The sequence below is a fragment of the Lagopus leucura genome, unplaced genomic scaffold, assembly GCF_019238085.1.
Source record: "Lagopus leucura isolate 7727_CA_CO unplaced genomic scaffold, USGS_WTPT01 Super-Scaffold_73, whole genome shotgun sequence".
In the NCBI taxonomy this organism is placed as follows: domain Eukaryota; kingdom Metazoa; phylum Chordata; class Aves; order Galliformes; family Phasianidae; genus Lagopus; species Lagopus leucura.
Window position 1 is genome coordinate 57,607,150 of NW_024962252.1, and position 21,433 is coordinate 57,628,582.

At 36.4% G+C, this 21,433-nt stretch overlaps 1 protein-coding gene across 2 annotated transcripts in view; it reads right to left on the reverse strand.

Moving 5' to 3' along the window:
- UTRN (utrophin) overlaps positions 1–21,433 on the reverse strand; it is a 348,379-nt gene that overhangs the window by 24,143 nt on the left and 302,803 nt on the right. For both annotated transcript variants that reach the window (XM_042895118.1, XM_042895112.1), the window contains 7 exons: positions 21,082–21,167; positions 16,325–16,482; positions 12,934–13,100; positions 10,910–11,021; positions 3,628–3,764; positions 2,041–2,079; positions 1,742–1,807 (listed from right to left, as the gene is read on the reverse strand). In XM_042895118.1, the coding sequence (XP_042751052.1) occupies positions 1,742–1,807; positions 2,041–2,079; positions 3,628–3,764; positions 10,910–11,021; positions 12,934–13,100; positions 16,325–16,482; positions 21,082–21,167 (765 nt within the window). The remainder of the gene's footprint in view (positions 1–1,741; positions 1,808–2,040; positions 2,080–3,627; positions 3,765–10,909; positions 11,022–12,933; positions 13,101–16,324; positions 16,483–21,081; positions 21,168–21,433) is intronic.

Consider the following 21,433-nt stretch of genomic DNA (forward strand, 5'->3'; position numbering starts at 1 on the left):
TATGAACACTTTTCAACAAATATTTCAAAACACTGAAATCCTTTACTTATTGGCTAACAGGTCTGTTTTCCATCAACATAGTACTTCTCGAAAGAAGCTCAGATGAAAGGATCGGGATAATGAAAATATTTACTAATTTATATGTGAAATATTCGTGGTAGCAGCTTCACCTAGAAAGCACACAATAAAAATTATGAAAGCTACAGAATAAATTGTCTTCATTTTTTAGATCTTATTACTGGAGGAAAAATACCTTGAAAACTTCTAGATAGCTTATGAGTAGAAAAATTAGTTGGATGGATATGTTTTTGTTTGTTTGTTTGTTTTTTGGTTGTTGTTATTTTGCTAACCACCTTTTGCACACAGCAGGTACAGGTTGGGCTTTGCATCCTGAAAAAGCCCTAAACAGTGCATAGTCCACATTTAGAAATTTAATCAACTGAAGGGCAGACTTGAGGAGAAGAGGGAAACTAGCTTACAGTACTTGGGAGCTCCATTGATTCTTAATGGGGTACATAGTTACAGCCTCATCGGGACACAGGAAGTCATCATGGCATTACAGACTGAAGAAAGGACATAAAGGGACAACGAATTCTTACATCTCTGTAGAGAACTCTGATTTCTTTGTGTACTGATGGTAGACTTATCCATAGTCTTCAGGTGGTTAAAGCAGTAAGAAGTCGTAGATTCAAAGAAACACTGGCTGATTTATATGAAGGACATGTTCTGAGTAATTGACACATACTACAACTTTGACAATATACTATATTTTTAAAGAAGAATGAAAATGCATTTTTTTGAGGTAAAAAAAAAAAAAAAGAGAAAAAAGAAAAGAGATGAGGCTGACACAGTAGACAATCTTTCAGCATCAGTTTCAGCTCCATTTTTCAATCTTTACAAAGATCATGTGATAGGTAACATCACATGTCAACAAACATCTATGTTACCTAGGTTTTGAAGCTTTATTTATGCTGCCCATAAGTAAGATTACAGTAGCAAATACGTAACTTGAACATAAGCTTTTAATGTTTATTCAAAAAGCTGAAAAAGTTCATTTTGTTTGTAGGATGCATGGATCGATTACAACAGAAAAAAAAACACCCAAAATAAAACCAAGTCAGTTCCTGTGGGAATATGGATCAATTTCTGTCTTGCCTATAAGCAGACTGTCTTTGTTTATTTTTGAAAGAGTAGCTCTGGTTAGTGCTTAGATCTCATTGGCTACAAACAGACAGAAGAAGCTCAATGAAACATTCAAGCACAGAGATGGACTCAGTACAATAAGCATTATATCCTAAAAGGTCTTGGGTGACCCAATAGAGGTTGTAAAATGTCTGTAATTAATATATCCTCTGCTATAAGTCAATGGCAATGAATAGTGCCAGCCTATCACAAAAGTAAAAGTTGGCTCTAAAATACATCTGAGAGAAACTATATATCAACAAGCTAAGTTTATTCCCAAAAGTTAAAAATGAAAAGGAAAACAGCGCATTTCAGAAATAATATAGTAATTCTGCAAGTTTTCATTTTGTATGACAGTTGACAGATTGAAAGCATCTACTTTATATTTAATATGACTCTATTCAGAAGCTGATGATTTAAAAATGTTTGACTTACTTCTGAGTACAGAGAATTATATCTTTTTAATAAATAATGCCCAGCCAGTAGACTAGATTAAAATCAGCAAGAATCAATCACAAAATGCAGTGTACTGGCAAGAAACAGTCTGTTCATTTCTTACCTAGTAGCATACTGCTCTATCCTGGAGTGTGTGTCATCATGAAATAGCTGTGGAGACTGAGAAGGGCTATTAAAAAAAAAATAAAATTATTGGTGTCAAAAGCAATTCATGTTATAGGTAGAATTATTTTAAAGTAATTTAGACTGATGACAAATAAATAAATTCACAATATTGCTGAAGGGGGTTGTTGCTTTGGGTCTGCCATGCCCTATAGCTCATGCACATCAGATTAGCAGCAATTCAGCTTAGAGAAAAGTAGTCTATCAAGCTATCTGGACAAAGGGATTCTGCATACTCACTCATATTGCTCTGGCCACATACTGATGAGAGTGATAGGACTGTAAGGAAGACAAAAAAAGGAAAGAGAGAAAGAAAGAAACTATGAAACAAACTTTGGAGACATTTAAGCAAGAGAATGCTAGAGAAACACATATTATTTAAACCAGCAACCCACTCATTATTTAAACCAGCAACAACTGACATTGAAAAGAGACAGCAACAGATATTACAGCATATCATGGAAAGACAGGAGACTGAGTTACAAACTTCATTTTGTTAAAAATCACATTCTAAAAAATACCAAAACAGTATTACTGATTAAACTGGAATTTGCAAACCACAACCAATTTGTTTAAATACTGTCAAGCATTGGAGCATTCCTTTTAAACTATCTAGAAAATACTCCTACAAAAACATACTGGGGAAAAAGAAACACAACAACAAAATACCCCACTGTATACAGAAGTTATCAGTGCTTACTTTCCTACTGCATAATAATAATCTAAGGTAAATATATATTATATAGTATTGTCATGATAAGCATTTAGGATTTCCAATTTAACTTTTTTCAAGAACCATACTACTGAGAATTGTCACCTGAGGCAGGGAGAACCCATACCAGTAGTTTCCTCAGCACGGCAATTTATCTGTGCATTTTCCACATGACAGGCCAAAAGAGTTTCACCCCAACCTGTGATTACAGTTTTGATACTCAAATTCCTGGCACCCTTGGCAAACTTTTGCTTCCCTTTGTTTGTGACATAATTGTTGTTAAATACAGATCAGTCAAGGACTGCTCTGATGAATAACATCTGAACATCTGTGTGTACATTATGCTTAGAACACAGGCCATCAGATATGCCAGTTTTCAGATTACTTCCTTCTGTTTCTTAAACGATAATGAGTGGGTTTTGTTTACTAAAAAAAAAACAACAAACAACCACACAATCCTTTGGTCACAAAATTAGCATGGACAAGTGTACTGGGCTTTGCCACACAAGCAGAACACATATGTTGAAGTTCCACAGTGGCTGCTGGTAGTCACTAAGTGGTGCAGTGTTTAGACAACACAAGCAGAAGCAACCACAAACTCCAAGACATCAGAAGGATTCAATTCATGAAACCATTTCTGGTGGCCTGTTAAAATATCTTGATTTTTTCCATATAAGAGCCTCCTTTGCTGACAGCGACCAACTACCTAAGTAAATAAAGAGTATTTCTGTCAGCACAGTGAATAACTGGGGAGACATAGACAGTGCTCTGCTCTAACAGTCCTCCTGCATTTCTGAAGTTTGTAGGAACCTCATTAGCTCAGCGATTTCTAACTTAAGCATGACCATATAAAGAGGAAGGTTCCAGAAGGCTCCAGTCTCCTGAAGATTATAAATGTTGGGTTTTTTTTTGTAAAACAACCACTAAGATATCTCCAAAATTAACTGCTACATGGCTATATGACCAAATACTTATCAAAATAAAAACGTGTACTTTCCAAATTCAGGCAAGATCTGCAAACAAAGCAAACTGCCCACTCTTTGGTTTCACTTTTTTTTGTTTTTAATGGAGCAGACCGGTAATGCTAACAGCATTTGCTCTATAATTAAGCTTACGTCTCCAGGTTGTCACCCTCTAGAACTGTTTGCACAGGCAGGTAGCCAAGACGTGGATGTTTTGCAAAATACTTCTTTGAGCGGAACTTGTTCTTCAGCACCTTGGTGAAGTCTCGTACATCTTCTCCAGATGTTGTCTTAAAAAGTTAAAAGAAATTAAATTGAACATTACCAAATAGCACTGACAATGATACTGCTGCTACTCTCCTGGAAGAAGAAGAGCTTCAAAATGTTAGCGATGTTAGAAACGTCTTTTTAGCGTTGTGAATTACAGTACACTTATAATGGAAATGCATCTACAAACTCCCTTCTATTAGAAAAAAGCAGCAAGGCTTCAAACTTCCCGCAATGAATGCACTAGATTTACCAATTACTTCATAAATTAGATAAAAACTGAAACAGGTTCAAGTTTTAAGCTGAGCATTTACAAACAGTCTTACAAAACTGAAAAGACCGAAGTTTGCCAGATATAAGGGGATCCTATCAGTTACTGAAAGTAATTCTGACAGTATACTCATGCACATCAGTCTTGTTACTCACCTTCACAGAAAAAAATAAAAGCCTTGCAATGGCTTTGCTGAAAAAAATAAAGCTAACAGAAATGGCTTTACTTTGAAAAACAAAAAAAAACAAACAAAAAAACAAACAAAAAAAACAAAAAAGCCAATAGACCACACAGTTTACACAGCCCCACATATTCACAAATTGCCACAAAATATTCAATGCCTGCTATTACATACCTGAACTGAAAAACCTTACAATGGGATAGAAGCAGTAAGTGCTAAAGCATTCTCTCCTGCAAGAGCCAAGTTTTAATGAGAATTTTCTCATGTTACCAGATCTCTTCCTACAGATTTTTACAATTATCTGTATCATTCCAGGGCCAAGAAATAGCTGCAGCAGACAAAATTATAACTGTCCTGTGGGCGCTATTCAGAGGCACAGTCAGAAGCAGATCTGGCAAGAACAACCCGTGCCTGAAGTAACAAACCTACAGAGTGGAACAGCATCCTCCTTACTACCACACTATGAGGCTGCTAAGAAAATCAGTCCCAAGATTTTGCAAGTCTAAAATTACCAATTACAACAAGCAAGAGCTCCCTGAAGAAGCTTTTTCTACTGGTCCTCACTGACACAGCCTTTTCCAAAACCAAGAAATGCTTATCCATGTCACTCCCACAGCTGGAATTTAGAACAGAATTTAAATTGGCACAGCTGCTTTTAAGGATCAGTTTAATTAGAAATAATCACAGCAGTAATGACAACACTGCTTTGGTAATGCTACTCAATCGCTGTTTCCAAAGCAGGGATGCAAAGCAAAATAGACAGGGAGGGTGAAAGAGACAATAGAAGGTGAAAGTGACTATAACAGATGTCCATGGACAGAAACAATAGTATACAATTTGACTTTATAGTCCTCCTGTTTTTCAGACCAAACTGTGTACACTTAAATAGAATGGTACCCACCACATGGAGCAGTGTTTCTTTTTTGGAACTGCAATTTAAAAAAACTAAGTGGCCATTCACCTCCTGTATTAGCTGCAGGTTTGCCATGGCTTTCACAGTCTACAGCCCAAACCCTGTAACAAACTGTGGACCGTATTTCTGCAGATGCTGCTTAAGGAGAAGCATGTTAACATAAAAAGATGCCAAAGTGAATGAGTATCTGTAAAAAACAGTTAAGGGTGTTTCAGTTTTGTAATTCTTTCCCCATTACTTATTAGTTAAATTATTAGTAAAAGGCCTAGCAGCAGGTCACACAAACTTTTCTTTAATTGTATTTTCTATTGTAAAAACATAAAATCCATACATGAATATGGAAATATGTTTAATGTGTATAATACAGGCAGTTATAAAATCTGTAATGCAGGTCACAGTAGCAGTAAAAACAATAGATAATCAAACTGATGTTTTTTGTGACATCTGGTTTTAATGAGTAGCAACAAAATCAGCACATTTGGGATTAAGAAACGTTTGAACCCTCAGATTTTAACACAGGTAAAATTCAGAGAGGGCTCACAAATTCATGCTCAGAAAGCATCTGCTACACACATGGAATCATCCAAATAAGGTCTGTGAAGTCCAGAGGGCTCCTTCTTCTCACACAACAGTAACTCTAGCAGATGGAACTCTGTCCCAAGGCCAATGAATGAAAGTTTTACTACCTACACATTACAGAAATAAATGTGCAGTGGGCTGACAAACTTTTCCTCTGGTGTACTCTTTACTTGGTATGACAGACTGATCTAGTTCCTTGAAAAGACTAATTTTACTACGTACTGAGTGAGGATTATAAATACTAACCAGTGAAATTTGAGAAGATACAGAAGACCTTTTTTTCCACAGGATGAAGACATAACTTTTAGAAGTATTTATTGTATGTTTTTGCCCATAGCCACACTACACAATCCAATCAAAAACCATGCCAAAAGAGAGGTGCTGTAACATTTATCTTCTGAAAAAGAAAAGCCAGGAGCTGCTGTGTAGAATCTATCTATTAAATTAGAAACAACAGGTGACTTGTACAATGCCTTACATCATGACATCTTGGCTTAGGTCCACATAGGTCAATAGCACAAATACTAAAACTAATAATAGAAGTACTCCAAAAAGCAAAGAAAAAAAAACCCAACAAACCAACTTCTTAGGCAAAAGACTATTCTGTCAGCCTCAATTTAAAACCTTAGTTCTTAAAAAATGCTTAGGAAAGAATGACTAAGATCCATGGCTGGCATACATAAATAATTAACAAACTCTCTTAATGTCTCAAAGAAAATATATGAAATAACTGACAAACTGGCATTAGCACTCTTAGCACACAGCCAGGAATAAATGGAGTCGTAAGACAAAGTAGAACCAGAAAAAAATCCTTGTAAACCAATACCTAAGCAACTTTTGAATTTGTATGGAAAACAGTAGAAAATACAGAAGATGCTAGGCATAGTTTTCCTATGTAGGTTAAGAAAAAGATCATGATATATTTTTCACGCATTAGTAATAGGACAACTCTTCATTGGGAAAAAGTACAAAGAATGTAAAAAAACTTTTGGGAGAGCTCTAAAAGATGAATAGGTATATACCGTGTATAGATATATATATAGAGAGAGAGAGGTAAATTTTAAGATTTTTTTAAGAGAAAAATCTCTTTTACATCTCCGTATTTTCTTTCTTGACATTTGATTAATCTGTAACATTAAGTAGATTCTGCACCACTAACCAGACTGTACTTGATATATAATAAATACTCACACGTCAACTGCTCCAAAACGAATGCCTCCTATTTATTTCCACAGAAACAACAACAGCCACCACTACTGAAATGCACCATCCACTGCCTCACTGAGCTTACATCCACTGCTTTATCTGCATAAACATTCAGTAAGTGTCTATCAATGTCAATGGGTGCCACTTTTTGCTGCATGGAGTAATTCAGTGACACACCTTTGCTCCATCTGCACTTCCATGTCAGACTCCATTTTGTCAGACTGCCCCTCTGCTGCCATCTGTCACACAGTAACAAAATCTCATGGAATATTAGTGGGAAGCTTCAGCCTCTGATATAGCTGCTGCTATACCACCACCATCTGCCTCTGACACTGTGGGCCAACAGAATAAAATAGGAAGCATTACTTTTAGAGCAACTCTCATACACTCATATATTTTAAATTGATACAGAAGCAACCAATTCTCCAATAACTTGAGCATATGTTCAAATTTACACATTCCTTCCCATTCAGCAACACACCTGCACTTTTAAGTAGCATCTCATGGTCCTCGATAGAGGCAAGAGAGAAGATACCACAAAAAAATCAGGTTATTAAAGACACAAGAAATGTATTTATGTCTGTCACTACTGGATCAGCGATATTTACACTGTGTAGAACTATGAAGATGACCTTTCTCTGATCACTTTCTAATAGAGGCACTTCATAGCACTTTTTCACCAAGAGGCATTACAAATTTTGTGAGCTATGAAATCAAGCTGTAATTTCAAAAGCAACTTTTTAAACTCAGAATTTTACAAGTTAAGTTGCAAAAGAGTAGCAGATCATATAAGGTAGCTAGCTGAGTAACCGGAACAGAGAGACTTAGAGGAAAGCATGTTGAGCAGCTGCTTGATATCAAAGATTTTTTAATTTTTTTTTTCAGGGAAAGGAGTAATAATCTCTGAGCTCCACAGCTGGAAGCAATGTTTTGCATATAAAATACTCAGATTTGCCCATTCTTGCTGTTTTCTCTAATCTTCCCCATAGAACAACCCTGTTTTGTTAACAGTGAAGTGTCACCCTCAGTGAATTGAGAAACTTGTCAAGATGAAACCACTGACTTTCTTGTGTCAGTTGCTTAGAAGACATCGAGGCTGCTTAATGTTCAGGAATGTAACTGTCTTCTCTGTCAGTAGCCATTAAGCTTTTTGATGACTTACCTAGAGGAGGAGCCTTAGCAGGCACTATTGCAGATAAGCTTTATTGTGCCTGAAGCAAAATTTTCACTCTAGGGTAAAGTAAAATTCAGCTAATGCTTTCTGACATCTTTCTTATCCTGTTCTGAGCTTCTTTAGGGTAATAAAATTATGCTCATTTCTTTTGCAAGGTAAACTGCCAACAAAAATTACTAAAATTAAAAAACACAGTCATTAGGAAAATATTTATTTTGGACACCACATTAAATTCTTTTGAAGACCCAGTCATTCAAAATTTACCGTAGTCCATTTGCAAACAAAATGTAATGGAAGATAACATAGAAGAGAGCTCCTAGAAGAGAGAGGTATGTCCTGAAGTGAAATACAGTCAGTTGATTCCAATTGTATTCAGATGCACCAAGAATTATTTTAGAGTTCTCTCTGTCAACATGTCAAATCCATTTCGTCTTCACTATTTTTGATTTCCTTGAAGAGGTTAACCTTTGCAACCACTATTTTGCACAGAGAGGCTAAAAAAAAAAGTTCCTCAAGTTAATGGCTGTGCCAGGTGTGTGTGTAGTGACACAGAGGTCAGGACCTCAACAGAAATCAAGCTTGCAATGACAAAGTTTTTGGCATTGCTGATCTGAGATCCGTATGTTACATCAAATTAGCTGGTTTTAAGGTTTTGCTGTGGAATACAGGAGTTGTAAAGTCAAAATAGTTTGGAGAAAGAAAACTGATGCAGTAACTATTTCTGCTTGGATTTAAAAGAAAACTAAGGTCTTAAGAATATTCCTGACTTAGATGCTGGATTCTAACTGTAGGATTACAGTGAATTACAGAAAAAATATAACGAAAATAGTTATCATAAATTTTTCAATTTTCAGCATCAACAGAACCAAACTGTAAACTAAGAAGAACACTAAATGGCATTATGGATTGGGCTTCAGTAGCAATACACAACTATCTGACCTTATTCTGAAATTATGAAAGGAATTCCGACCTGTCACAAACACTGTGGAGGATCTTCCTCTTGCAAATATAATTTTAAATGCAGATTCCTTAAGCCATTCTTTGAGTTATATTAAATTTAAGTAGCAAAGCTTCTGAGAAATCCCTTTATATCCCAACACTGAATAACTTACCGGAAGGCAATTAAAAGGTTTTCCCTCAACCTGTGATTAAGCTCCAGTTTGAAATGTCAGCTTTATCAAGCCGTTAAGCATTTGTTTTTTTCTAATTATTGCTAGTACTCTTGATACATCACAGGTCACAAAAATAACATGACCTGCATTTGAATCAAGCTGATAAAGTTCTAAAAACATGCTAATCTTAGCAGACTAGATGCACTCTTTCTGTTCAGACTATTTGTATTGTAATTTAATGGATTCTAAGTATTAATTCATTAATTTTTGGTACCTCCATTTTTATTATTGTTTTTTTATTGCACAGACTCAGCACTATGCTATTTTTTGGGCATCATTCCATCTAAATATATAAGCTATTCTACTAACATGCTGCAAACAATTTCACAAGTTCTTGAATACTATATTGCATTGAATTCAAATTGTAGAGAGGCTTAGCAACAAATCAGTACACCAACAATAACAGGACACTGCTATAAACAGCAGTAATAAAGTAAGTAAAGTAAGTAAAGGTGACTTTTTTCATAGCTCTATCATCTTTGAGGATCAATTTGTAGCAATACCTGGAGGAGGCTCTGAATGACATTATCTAGTTTGCATGGGAGCTGGACAAGATGACTTCTGAAGGTCCCTTCCAACTCAAAATGATCCTATGATTCAGTAATCAATAGCACTAGATTCTTCTTGTGAAATCAGTTCTTCAATTGTAACTCAACTCAGATAATAGTTAAAATGAACTGCATGCAGGTACTGATTATGTAAGTTAAATAGCCATATCTTAATTCTGTTCATATAATAGGTCATTTCTGATCTGAGTTTGTTCTAAGCATACAGAACTTCTAGCACTCTTACTTAAATTATATACATATTATACTATTAAATTTTATGATTGAATGAAAGTTCTTCTGAAAAGCTATCAGATTAGTCTTAAAAAAAAAAAAATCCCACAAAAGTGGTGCCCAATCCTGCACTTAAAATAATGTCTTACAAACTTCCTTAGAAAAATCTTGTTTGAATATTTCATCAGCAAAAAATTACATTGTGAATTAATTTCTGTTAGCCAACACAGGGAAAAGTCTCAAATTATTACCAGTTAGAAACCATCAAAAGTAGTTCTTTTTCTTCTTCCAGCCAACCAACCAATTTTTAAACAACTTTGTAAACAGTAATTACTCAAGAGAAAACACAACATTTGTCCAACTTCATGATGCAAGCAACAGATCTTCAACACAAAAGCAAAGACCATGAATCTTTAAAACTATTTTAAGATGATCCTTGTGGGCCTTCAAACTCAGGATTTTCTGATTCTATGAGTATAAAACATTATTATGTGTTATGGCAGTAGTAAAGTGCGTCCCTTTCTCAAACATGTTCTCTTAAAACAGCGCATATGCATGTGCACACATTCAAGCACTGCAATTATATTCAAGATTCCAGTTTTATTTTTACAAAAGAAATGAAGTTCCCTCAGTGAATATTTCTAAAGTGGATACCAGGAGTAAACCATTCTCCCCGTTTCTACAGAATTTGAACACAGTGCCTGACAAAAATCAGCAGCACTAGCAAAGCACCAGATGACTTTCAAAGAGAACTGTGAGAAGACAGGCCCTACAAGACAGATGGAAAAGAAAGCCTGGCGAATATCAAGGTGTCAAAGGACTGTTAAAAATAATTTAGATTACAAATAATATGAAAACAATCCCTTAAGAATGGGCAGTAAATTGGTACTCACCGGTATACAATATTCCACCATTGGGTAATGCAACTTATGCCCCTTAGCTGTACGGCCAGAAAAGAAGCAGCTCTGACAGACATCATAATTGAAATGTTTTAAGCTCCGGTACCTGTGGGGACATTAAAGAAAGCGATTAGAGCTTCCTAAAATCAACATTAAGTTGATTTATTTATTCAGGTTTTCCTTTGGAGCATCTATATGCATAAGCAAAGCAACAAAGCAGAACATGCATATAATATCCTTTTTACTAAATATAGCCACCAGGAGAATGATAGCTTTTTATTTATTTTTAAGCCCAAACTGGATTATGTAATGATTCATTTCCAGACTCCACCCACCATTGTTTTTATAGTACAGCAGTTCTGACTGGATGAGGTTATATCATTTGTCTGAAACTAAAATGAGCTAGCTGAGGCAAATTGAATAGCTACTGAATAGTTTAAGTTTAAATTAAATCTATTCCTGAGAGCTGTTTTCAGTACCCATCCACATTTTTCCCCCAGTGAATTTCATGTTTTCTTTTGCATGACAATAAATGTTTATAAATGCAAAGGTTCACTTTTAAGGACGCTGACAAAAAAGCTTGTCGTTTTTACTCAAGAGCCCATGTATTAAATTGCAGCATCTGCCTACTGCTAAGATGCTAGACACGTTGGTTTTTTTTCTTTCAGATCTCTAGTATCATTAGAGGCAGTTAAAAATGAGCAATTATTTTGTCTTTCCTTCTCTTCTGCCTCTACGTCCTCCCTTTCCACACTAGATATTTCAATATAGACAAGGTGCATCAGCTCCAACTTAGGCATCTACAAGATATATAAACTGGAGCTTAGCCTCTCTACACTCTGACAAGTGTTAATTAAGAAAAATTGAAACATCTATCTTTCATCTCCTCGTAAGACAGGAAAAAAACTTTGATCAGATTAATAACTTCTGGAAGTACTTAACGCCTCCATATTTATAGTGAAAGAAGACAACCACTAGCTCTTACAAGATTGACTAAAGTTTGCACGTCTAAAGCTAGGTGCGATGAATCTGACCAAAGATTCACATTACTATCCTTTAACATAGCAGAAGCAAGCAGAAAGAGAAAACATAAGGAAGAAAAATGACTCATCTGCCTCAGCATCCGAAGAAAAGCCTCAAAATCACTTAAAGATATGACCAATTTATCATTCCTAAATAAAACACTGAATTATATAACCACAATAGTGGAAAAGTGAACAGTTATATTTAGATCTGCTTCCCTAATTCATTTTGCATCTTTTATAATCTGGAGCAATCAACACACAGATGTATGTTAGCTGTAACAGTACTCACAAAGGGCACCAAACAGCCAAAGCCTCATGATTCACAGTAAAAGCATATACTGTTCAGGAGAATAACAAGAATATCCTTGGAGCCATTTTTCCCTTGAGAATTCACAGCTTCCGTTGAACAGCCTAAACTTATACCATGTTCAATGCTTCAAGATAGGAACTGTGCAAGACTGTGCAAGTTTCATCACAGTAACATATAAATGTTTGTGCCAAGCAAGAAAGGATTGCTGCTGAAGGGAGTTAGTACTAGCTGACATGACTGACTGCTTCACAGCATTTATGGAGGAGATCGGGGCAGGTAGCCAATTCACCTCTTGCTCTACGTGAGACATAGATGAGCTTTTTTTTTTCCTTACTGATCAGTTTCTTTTGCTCTTGTGCTCACAGAACATACGGAGAGCATTTACACTTCCATTTGCTGCCTCTTGCATCCACCAGTGCCAAAATATTATAACAGCCCATTCTTCTCATTTGTCAGTCACAAGACCACTGCGTATTTACTAGTGGCACTAGATGAGCCAGAAACATAGTGGTTCAGGTGCTCCACAACAGAGATCCACACTGTGGTCTAACCAGGGATGGCAGTTCCTATCTTAAATGGGTAAAATGGTAAAAAAAGCAAATATGTAACTAACATGAAACTTGTGGTACGTGAAAAAGTAGATATTTTCTGAGAAATTCTGCTCCAAGCTCCCCTTCTCTTACCTGAAGCCAACAATTGGACATTCTTTGCAGATGTTACACTTGGCCTGATGTTTTGCTGTTTCCGCAGCTGCCACGCGGTGCAGAACTGGTAGCCATACCATAGACTGTGGCTCTAAGTGCATCCAATCTATAAATTGTTTTACAGTAATTTCTGGCTTATTGTGGTTCTGTGGAAAGTATACATATATATGAATTTAAAATAATAAAAATAAAAAGAAATAAAATTTTAAAAGCCTCAACAAACTATTTTTCTTTAGAATAAAAAAAAAAAAACAAAAACAACCCTATGTTAATCCATTCAGTGTCAAATTAATAAATAACCTGTTAAAGGATACATGAAACAGTCTTAATGCAAATACAGAAAAACAAGGAAGACAGCTAGAAAGCACAGGGCTAAACATCCGGGATAGAGGAGACAGGTGGTAACAAAGATGGAGCAGTCCATGATAAAGGCATGTTTGAACTGAAAGGACTCAAAAAAAGGGAGAGAGCACTAAAGGGAAGAATCTTCTGCATTTCCAATACGGCAATCTTGTCATTTAACATTGATGTCAGACTGCTAAAAGATAGTACTGCCTGCAAGGGTCTAGTAACTGCCATAAGACTCATGAAAAAAATTTAGGCTGTATTCTGAGCCCATGGTATTCTCTCCAGTTAGCACGTTAAATACAGAAGTTTTTTGTTTTTTTTTTTTAAAGAGAAAAATAAATCTGTCACTTTATATGCAGTCATTGAAAGAGTGCAGCAGAGCTAAAATGATAGCATGACTGTTTTAAGATCAAATAAACATGTTTGCATTCAAGTTGTAACTGATAGAGGAACCTAGCTATAAAGGAATTATGTTCATCCTATTTGTCAGCAATATCAGCAATAAGAATAGGCATTGCCTTTCTGAGCTCACTGTAACAGAACACAATTTAAAATGAAAGCTATACTTAAAATTGTAACACATGATTAAAAGCAACACAAGGCTTCTTAAACTCAAGCCTTTTTGTTTCTGCTGCTAGGAGGAAAAAAGGAATAATGTGCTTTCCCCACCAGCAAAATACTTGTTTTCACTAGGATGAGATAGCTCTGACATCCTGCTGCATACCTTGTGCTTTCCTAATTATAAATCATAGAATCATTGAATGAATTGGCTTAGAAAGGACCTTAATGATCATCCAATTTCAACCCCCTGCAATGGGCAGGGCTGCCACCCACCTGATCAGGTTGCTCAGGGCCCCATCTAACCTGGCCTTGATCACCGCAACAGATGGGGCATTCACAATAATACAATCATAGAATCATAGAATGGCCTGGGTTGAAAAGGACCACAATGATCATCAAGTTTCAACCCCCCTGCTGTGTGCAGGGTCACCAACCACAAGACCAAGCTGCCTTCATCCAGCCTGCCCTTGAATGCTCCCAGAGATGGGGCATCCACAACCCCTTGGACAAGCTGTTCCAGTGGGTCACCGCCCTGTGTATGAAAAACTTCCTCTCAATATCTAACCTAAACCTCCGAGTCTTAGTTTAAAATCATTCCCCCTTGTCCTGTTACTATCTACCCTTGCAGACAGCCATTCCCCCTCCTGTTTATATGCTCCATTCAAGTACTGGAAGGACAATAAGGTCTCCCCGGATACTTCTCTTCTATCGCTCTGGGCAACCTGTTTCAGCGTCTCACCATCCCTCGAGTAAAGAATTTTCTCCTAACATCTAACCTAAATATCTTCCCTTTTAGTTTTAAACCATTCCCTGTTTTCCTATCACTATCATACCATGTAAAAAGTCAGTTCTTCTCCTGTTTATAAGCCATAAAGGAAGGCCATAATGAGGTCTCTCTGGAGTCTTCTCTTCTCCAGGCACATCTCCCTCAGCCCCTACCCTCAAAGGAGAGGTGCTCCAGCCTCCTGATCAGCTTTGTGGCCCTCTGAACCCACTCCTACAGTTCCACCTCTTTCTTCTGCTGGGGGTCTCATGCCTGGATGTACTCTAGATGAGACCTCACAAGAAAGAGAACTTGAGGCACTCATGTGAGATGAGAGATGCAAATGGATCATCAGTATAAAATACTATAAAACACCTTATATAATTAATATCACCTTACCAGTGTATCTCACTCACAGATAAACAGTGTGGGAAATTGGGCAGATGAGGAACATATAAGATTGCTCCTCTGTGCTACACAGTCTGCCACTTACAAGTTAATAATTTATTTTAGTATGACTTGAACCACTTGAGGCCAATGATAGATAAGCCAATCATCATCCCTTGTTGTCTGAAACAGCAACGTTAAAACCTAAGAGATTTTAACATTAACTGGTTAAAACAACTTCCATATGTATCCAGCAAATTATTCAAGATTTCTACATACAGTCTCTCAACCTCAATCACCTCAGAGTTCAGAAATGAATTTAAAAAGCTAAATAAACAAATAGCTGTAAAAAAAAAAAAAAAAAAAAAAAAAGGTAGCACAACTGGATTTTCACAGCACAGGATGAAAGCAAGTGTCTATTTTATAAAGAATGGTGAAAGAAAAATTTATTACAAGTTCTTTGTAACACTTAATCTGCTGCATTCAATAAAACTGCAGATATTCAAGTCAGTAATTTTATATATTGTGGTATTTTAATCCATATATAATTTCTGACAATGCATAAAGCAGTCACTTTCAGAGAAGTAATGTACTCTGGATGTACAGTTATCACTACCACACAGCCAGAGCCTTAGGCATCCCTTACAAATCCTAAGTTAGGTTGTGTTCCATTGCGACATCTTCCTTCTCATCTTCTTTAAAAGATAGAAGCTCCTTGCAGCCTCATTAATTGACTATATGCAGTATGAACTTGAACAGCAGGCTGTAACACAGCTTTATTTTATGTTCTGATCTGCTGCATAAAGGCTCACGAAATATAAATGACTGTGGTTGAAATTTCATGCAACTGCAAGCTCTACTGTCAGAAAAACAATGCTAAATAATTTCCTGCTGCATAGGGTCAAAAATTACTATTGCCATCATTTTCCTGTTCTGTTGAGATCACATCTTGTTCCAACGGGTACACAGTCCCTACAAGATCAGGTTTGAATGATGTGAAGCAGGGTAAAATGGCTGCTACAAAAATTTTAACACCACTCATAGCAGCTAATATTGTCACTAACACCAATATTTATGCATTCTTTTGCTAGAAAATAATTTGATTGTCTCCTAAATGATGAATCAAATATTCACAGCTCATCTTTATCAGTAACTTCCCAGTAATATTAACAATTTATTTGCAGGAGCATATTTGTTTCTTTAAGAAAACTAATGGCAAGTTGAGTTTTTAAGTCCCTCTGCTATTTTTACACCAGGTAAATCTAACAGAGCTCATGACAGGTTTTTCCCATGAAGTTTTTGCTATCTCACCTGCTGGAAGCAGCTGCGCACGCTGGGTTCAATGTTGCTGCCACCAAAAGCCGCCACCTCACCCAGCTGCCGGGGGATCTGGATGGCATCATGCAGCAGCAGACCGAGCTGCCTCTGGTCGCACATTTCTGTGGGACCTGACACTTCCTTGAAGAGATCTGCAACACCAACAAGAGGCACCAGTTCGTTTCATTTTCATCCACGCCCCTCTTACTCAGTAAAACAACAGCTTGAGTTTTGTCATTCCTTTAATCCAGATGCAGGGACAGATGATTGCCTGCCTGTTTCCAACAGTGTACCCTCTCCTAAATCTTGACTACTTTGACTACTTTTGCTGGATCTGTAACAATACAACTGAGAGCAATCAGGCCAGATGAACTGAACCATACAGCTACATAAGGTACTTCCCAATACATAACATTATTATAGCTCCTACTATTCATGACCAGCTATTGACAAAGACAGAGACATGACAAAACTGAAATAGCTTTTTGTGCTCAACAGGAATCATGTTTGCTTCCTAGAAAACCACATCTGTTTCTACACACATTTTTTTTATTGATTCCCTTTCCTAAGGCACATGATGAGCCCTGCAGCATAAGTGGGGCTCTGGGAAGCTGATGCAACAGAAAAATTTGAGGCTGAAAGGATCGAGTAAATTGCTCGCAGCACAGACACTTACTGGGAAAAAAGATAGTGCTTGTACCTACTTAAGAGTCTCAGAAAAGTATTGAATTAATAGACCTGTGCACAGCTCAGAAAATACTTCTTAGTTTCTCTATAAATGTGATAGAGCTCTCTGGAGATTTTCAAGTGTTAAAAATTTCAGCTAAAAACCCACATTACTCCCAACAATCCTCAATTTGTGAACTTTATGGTTGTGTAGATTCTTATTTAGTCACAAGATTAATCTCTTCTGAAATATCTTAAACACAGTTCTTCTTAGAAAAGAGTCTTAGAAAAGTTCTGCAGATGGTGTAAATCACAAAAGAATCATGAATTCTTGGTTTTCAGTTAAAGTTGGCTTTTACAATCTCTTTTTGCACTCAGTTGCTGCCTTGGATTAAAGCTCCAAATAATGTTTAAAAAAAAAAAAAAAAGTCGTTAGTACTATGCTACTACACTCCTACTTCACATTTCCTACCTGAACAAATGTTAATAGATTAGAAAGACAAGAAATTTGAAAATTCAATCTGATTGCACTTGTGATTGAGAAACAGACAAGCTTTGTTCAGAAACATTCAAGAGAAACTGTTTTATTATGCTCCATAAAATGTTTTATGCTTCATTTGGAGTAACTGTCAAGCTTTGCCAGCACATTTCAGAAAGACGGCTCATATCTTTTCTCTTGGAAAGGGAACTGAGGCAGAAGAAAGGATTTTCACAAAACAGAAATCCAGACGACTGAGTGAATTTTTAGAGTTTCTTATATTTTTCCTGACTAGACAAGCAGATGTTCCAGCATCTTCAGCACCTAGGAGTAGGACAATCCTCATGGACAACAGCACTGACAGCACAAGCACTGCCCTGCTGTAGGTTTGCAGCTGCAGCTGGAATAGTTTTCAAGTATGTAAGAGCCCAGTTCAAAAAATGAGAGGGTAAAAAATACCTGCTTGATTTTTCAATCAGGCAGTGTCAGTGGAAACAGGCACCACAAGAGCAATTTGCTCTCTGCTGCAATTGGGAGGAGGAGGAAACTTTCCCAAGCCCTAAAGCTTCAGTTGATTGGAAGCCAAAAAACAGAAGAACAATGACATGGCAGGATAGAGAAGGAGAGTGATCACCTTAGGCTGACGTAAGGAGGAAATCAGCAAATACAGTGGAGAGCTCAAACTCCTCCAAAATACCCCAGAAAAAAAAACAGCAACAACAACTTAACACTGGTACCTGTGCCACATAATTGAATGTCAGTGTCCAAAGGAGTTAATGATGTCAGTGTCCAAAGGAGTTAATGAATGGTGTCCTCCTCCCTGCAAATCCTCAATGCCATTAGTGTGACAATGTTCAACTAAAGGCACAGAAAGCAAAAATGTTCCTACTATCTGGCCAACAACATCCTTATAAAAACCCATGAGTTGTATTCTAGCAAATGAGATTCAAAAAGCAGCTGTGAAGTGGCAGACATGGGAGATGGGCTCATTGATGAAAGTCAACCAACTCTTTCCCCCAAAATCACCAGGAATTACGTGAGGGCAAGGTAAGGCCAGCCATCATTTTCCATAGGTAGCTCACATATGCCCCTTTGTTTTGGGTTCCAAATAGAGCATAACATTGATACAGCTAGATCAGATAATCAGCCTCTCAAATGGAAAAAATAAAAAGGGGGCCCTGAACCATTTGCTCTATAAGTGGAGATGTAAACAGTTTACCACAATGTGATTATGTTCACAGGTCCATTTTTATTCACAGGAGCACCCAGGCATCTGCTTGAAGCTAAGCATGTCTTTAAGCATTTTCAAGAATAGGCATTCTTTAATTGAGGCTTCAGTGCTTTTTCGGAAGTAATTGAGATTTTTTTTCATTAAAGATTCATTCTCATGTCAACTGCAGAGCAGTGTATTTAAAAGAAGCTTACTTGAAAAATAAAACCTTTAAAAATGGTTGAATTGAGAAGATCTACCTATATTGGAAATGAATGCGTGGTCAACAAAATTACTGTTTTTAATGGAAGTGAATGCAACTAATGCTGGCTGGTAAAAAGATAAAAGAAAAAAGAAAAAAAAAAAAAAAAAAAAAGATTGATAGTAGAAAAAGAAGTGCAAAAGTTTGATTTTCCCCAAAATGGAAGAGAGAAAGATGAAGGTCAACTTTAGTGGTAAATTGGAATTGTCATTCCTTGTTTATCATATTATTTCAGAAATCTAACATCTCAGCAGCTCAGAAATTATGTTTCTTCAAGCTGATTCCTGAAAACCGAAACTATGCAGGCTGAGACAGAAAACACCTGAGCAGAAAGCTGGATAAGCAATTCACAAACAATTGAAAGGTCCAAACAAAACTTTGCTTAAAAACAAGAAACTTGCCTGTTTTACAACCAGCCACTCTGAGAAGAAATGCCTTTCTACCTGAGCAACATTTAATTCATTGTCAGTGTAGGTCAGTTTGTGACACATGTGATGACCCCAAAATGCTGACTGCATTCCCACCAAATGCCAACAACCCATATACTGCAATTTCATTCCTTTCTCCACAAAATTTCTTTCACACTGAAGAAATATTTTCCTTTCTGACATTTCCATGGCTAATCAAGAAAGAAACAATAAAGCTAATAATACATGAAAGATATCACAGCCAGGCATACTGATAAAAAAAAAAAAAGTGCATGCATTAACTGACTATTAATTCTCTGCCCTAGGAGGCTATGCTACTATTTCAGTTTCAGATGTATTTCAAGTTGAAGTTATGACCATTTGGCGTGAAATTCTCCTGGGACTTATTCTGCATTAATTTTCTTGGTCTTTTCAAAAAAATCTGCAGATCTGCTGCTGCTTTTATTTCACCATTAGGCACAAAGCAAAGACACAAAAACTAATCCACTGCAGTCATTTCCTCATTTTGCTGTCAGGGCCTGTATTATTAAGCAACTGCAACTATACTAACTGGTTAGTGACAGCAGTTTTAAGTGAGTTTATTCTCAGTAGGAATTATTTTTTTAACCATCTTTTTGTAGAGCTATCATTCTGTGAACCGCAGTCTAACTCCCGAGCTGTAAAAAAAATTCAATTTTGCACCAAATTGCAAATTACCTTCTGAATTGTCATTGCTAAACAAAGATATGCCCACAAGACCATTTAGCTATGGACTATTTCACTGATACGTCAAATGACAAAGAAATTAAAAAACAAAGTCGTAGTAAGGGCTCTACTTCAGATGCTGAAATATGCCTCACTACATAAGCACTGAGGAAAAGTACAAATAGCTTATGCATATTTCAGCATCTGAAATTCTGAATCCAGGATTACAAGATGGCTTACAAACATTTTTAAAGAAAGCAGAAATTGATGCAGAACTTCAAAAGCCCATGGCAAATGCTGTTTCTAACCATTTTATATGGTTTCTCCAAACGCCTAAGGGAATTACTGCAATGAAAAGCAATTTTAAGACTATGTGCCTAATATATAACTGTCAATCACCTATGATGCTCGAATAAAATGCTTAATCTCTCATTCTGTATTTCTCATGAGGCTCTGTTATAAGGTTTATTGATTCTCTTCTACTCCTGCAATTATTTTGATCAAATATTTTCAGCTAATATTTTCAAACTACTCAGTATTTCTCAAGCTTGTAAGGTTATTTAAATCAATATCATTTAAATTTTCATTGTACAATTCTGGCGGTAAGCACATGTACTGGAAAATTATCTTCAGAATTCAAAACATCTTTCTCATACTCATAAAAAAAAATTGCTTGTTTTTGTTTGTTAAAATCAGAAAAGAGTTAAAGAAAATTAGTCAAATAGACCACTTCTCTAGTTTCTACACAGCCACATTTTCCTTCGCTTTTGGAAGAATTGTAATGCTGTGAAATATGACGATGCATAACTCACATCAATACTTTCCAGTCAGGATATAGATCCTACTTTCTCCAATGTCACAGATGATCACGAAAACAACAATTCTTTTTCACTTACTCATAAGGAAACACTCTTGCTGCAGGTACAAGAAATGTAACACTGCAAATTTTCCAACAATTTGCATCATTAATATATGTGACTTTAAATTATATACAAAAATGCATTTTATAAAATACATTCTTACATCTGTACTTCTCCTCCAGTAGGCCCTTAGATAGAGACATCAAACCAATTTTCAGGGACTGCACTCGAATTTTTCCAGATCGGCCACTGAAATTATAAAAATAGAGCAATGTAATGTAGTAATTTCATTTCAGTATAACTCAAGTCTATTCAAAACAAAAAGTCATCGGTGAGTTCTGTTTTACATCTCAAAACAAATTAACACTTTGCAACACATTAAGAATGCTTTCATTACAAAAACTCAGCTGAATAGTTTACATGTCAAAACAGTGCACGCTGCTCCAAAAGGGCAGAAATTTAGCTCTATAAAATTCACGACATGACTTTAGAATGAGAAGCGTACTGAAAAGATG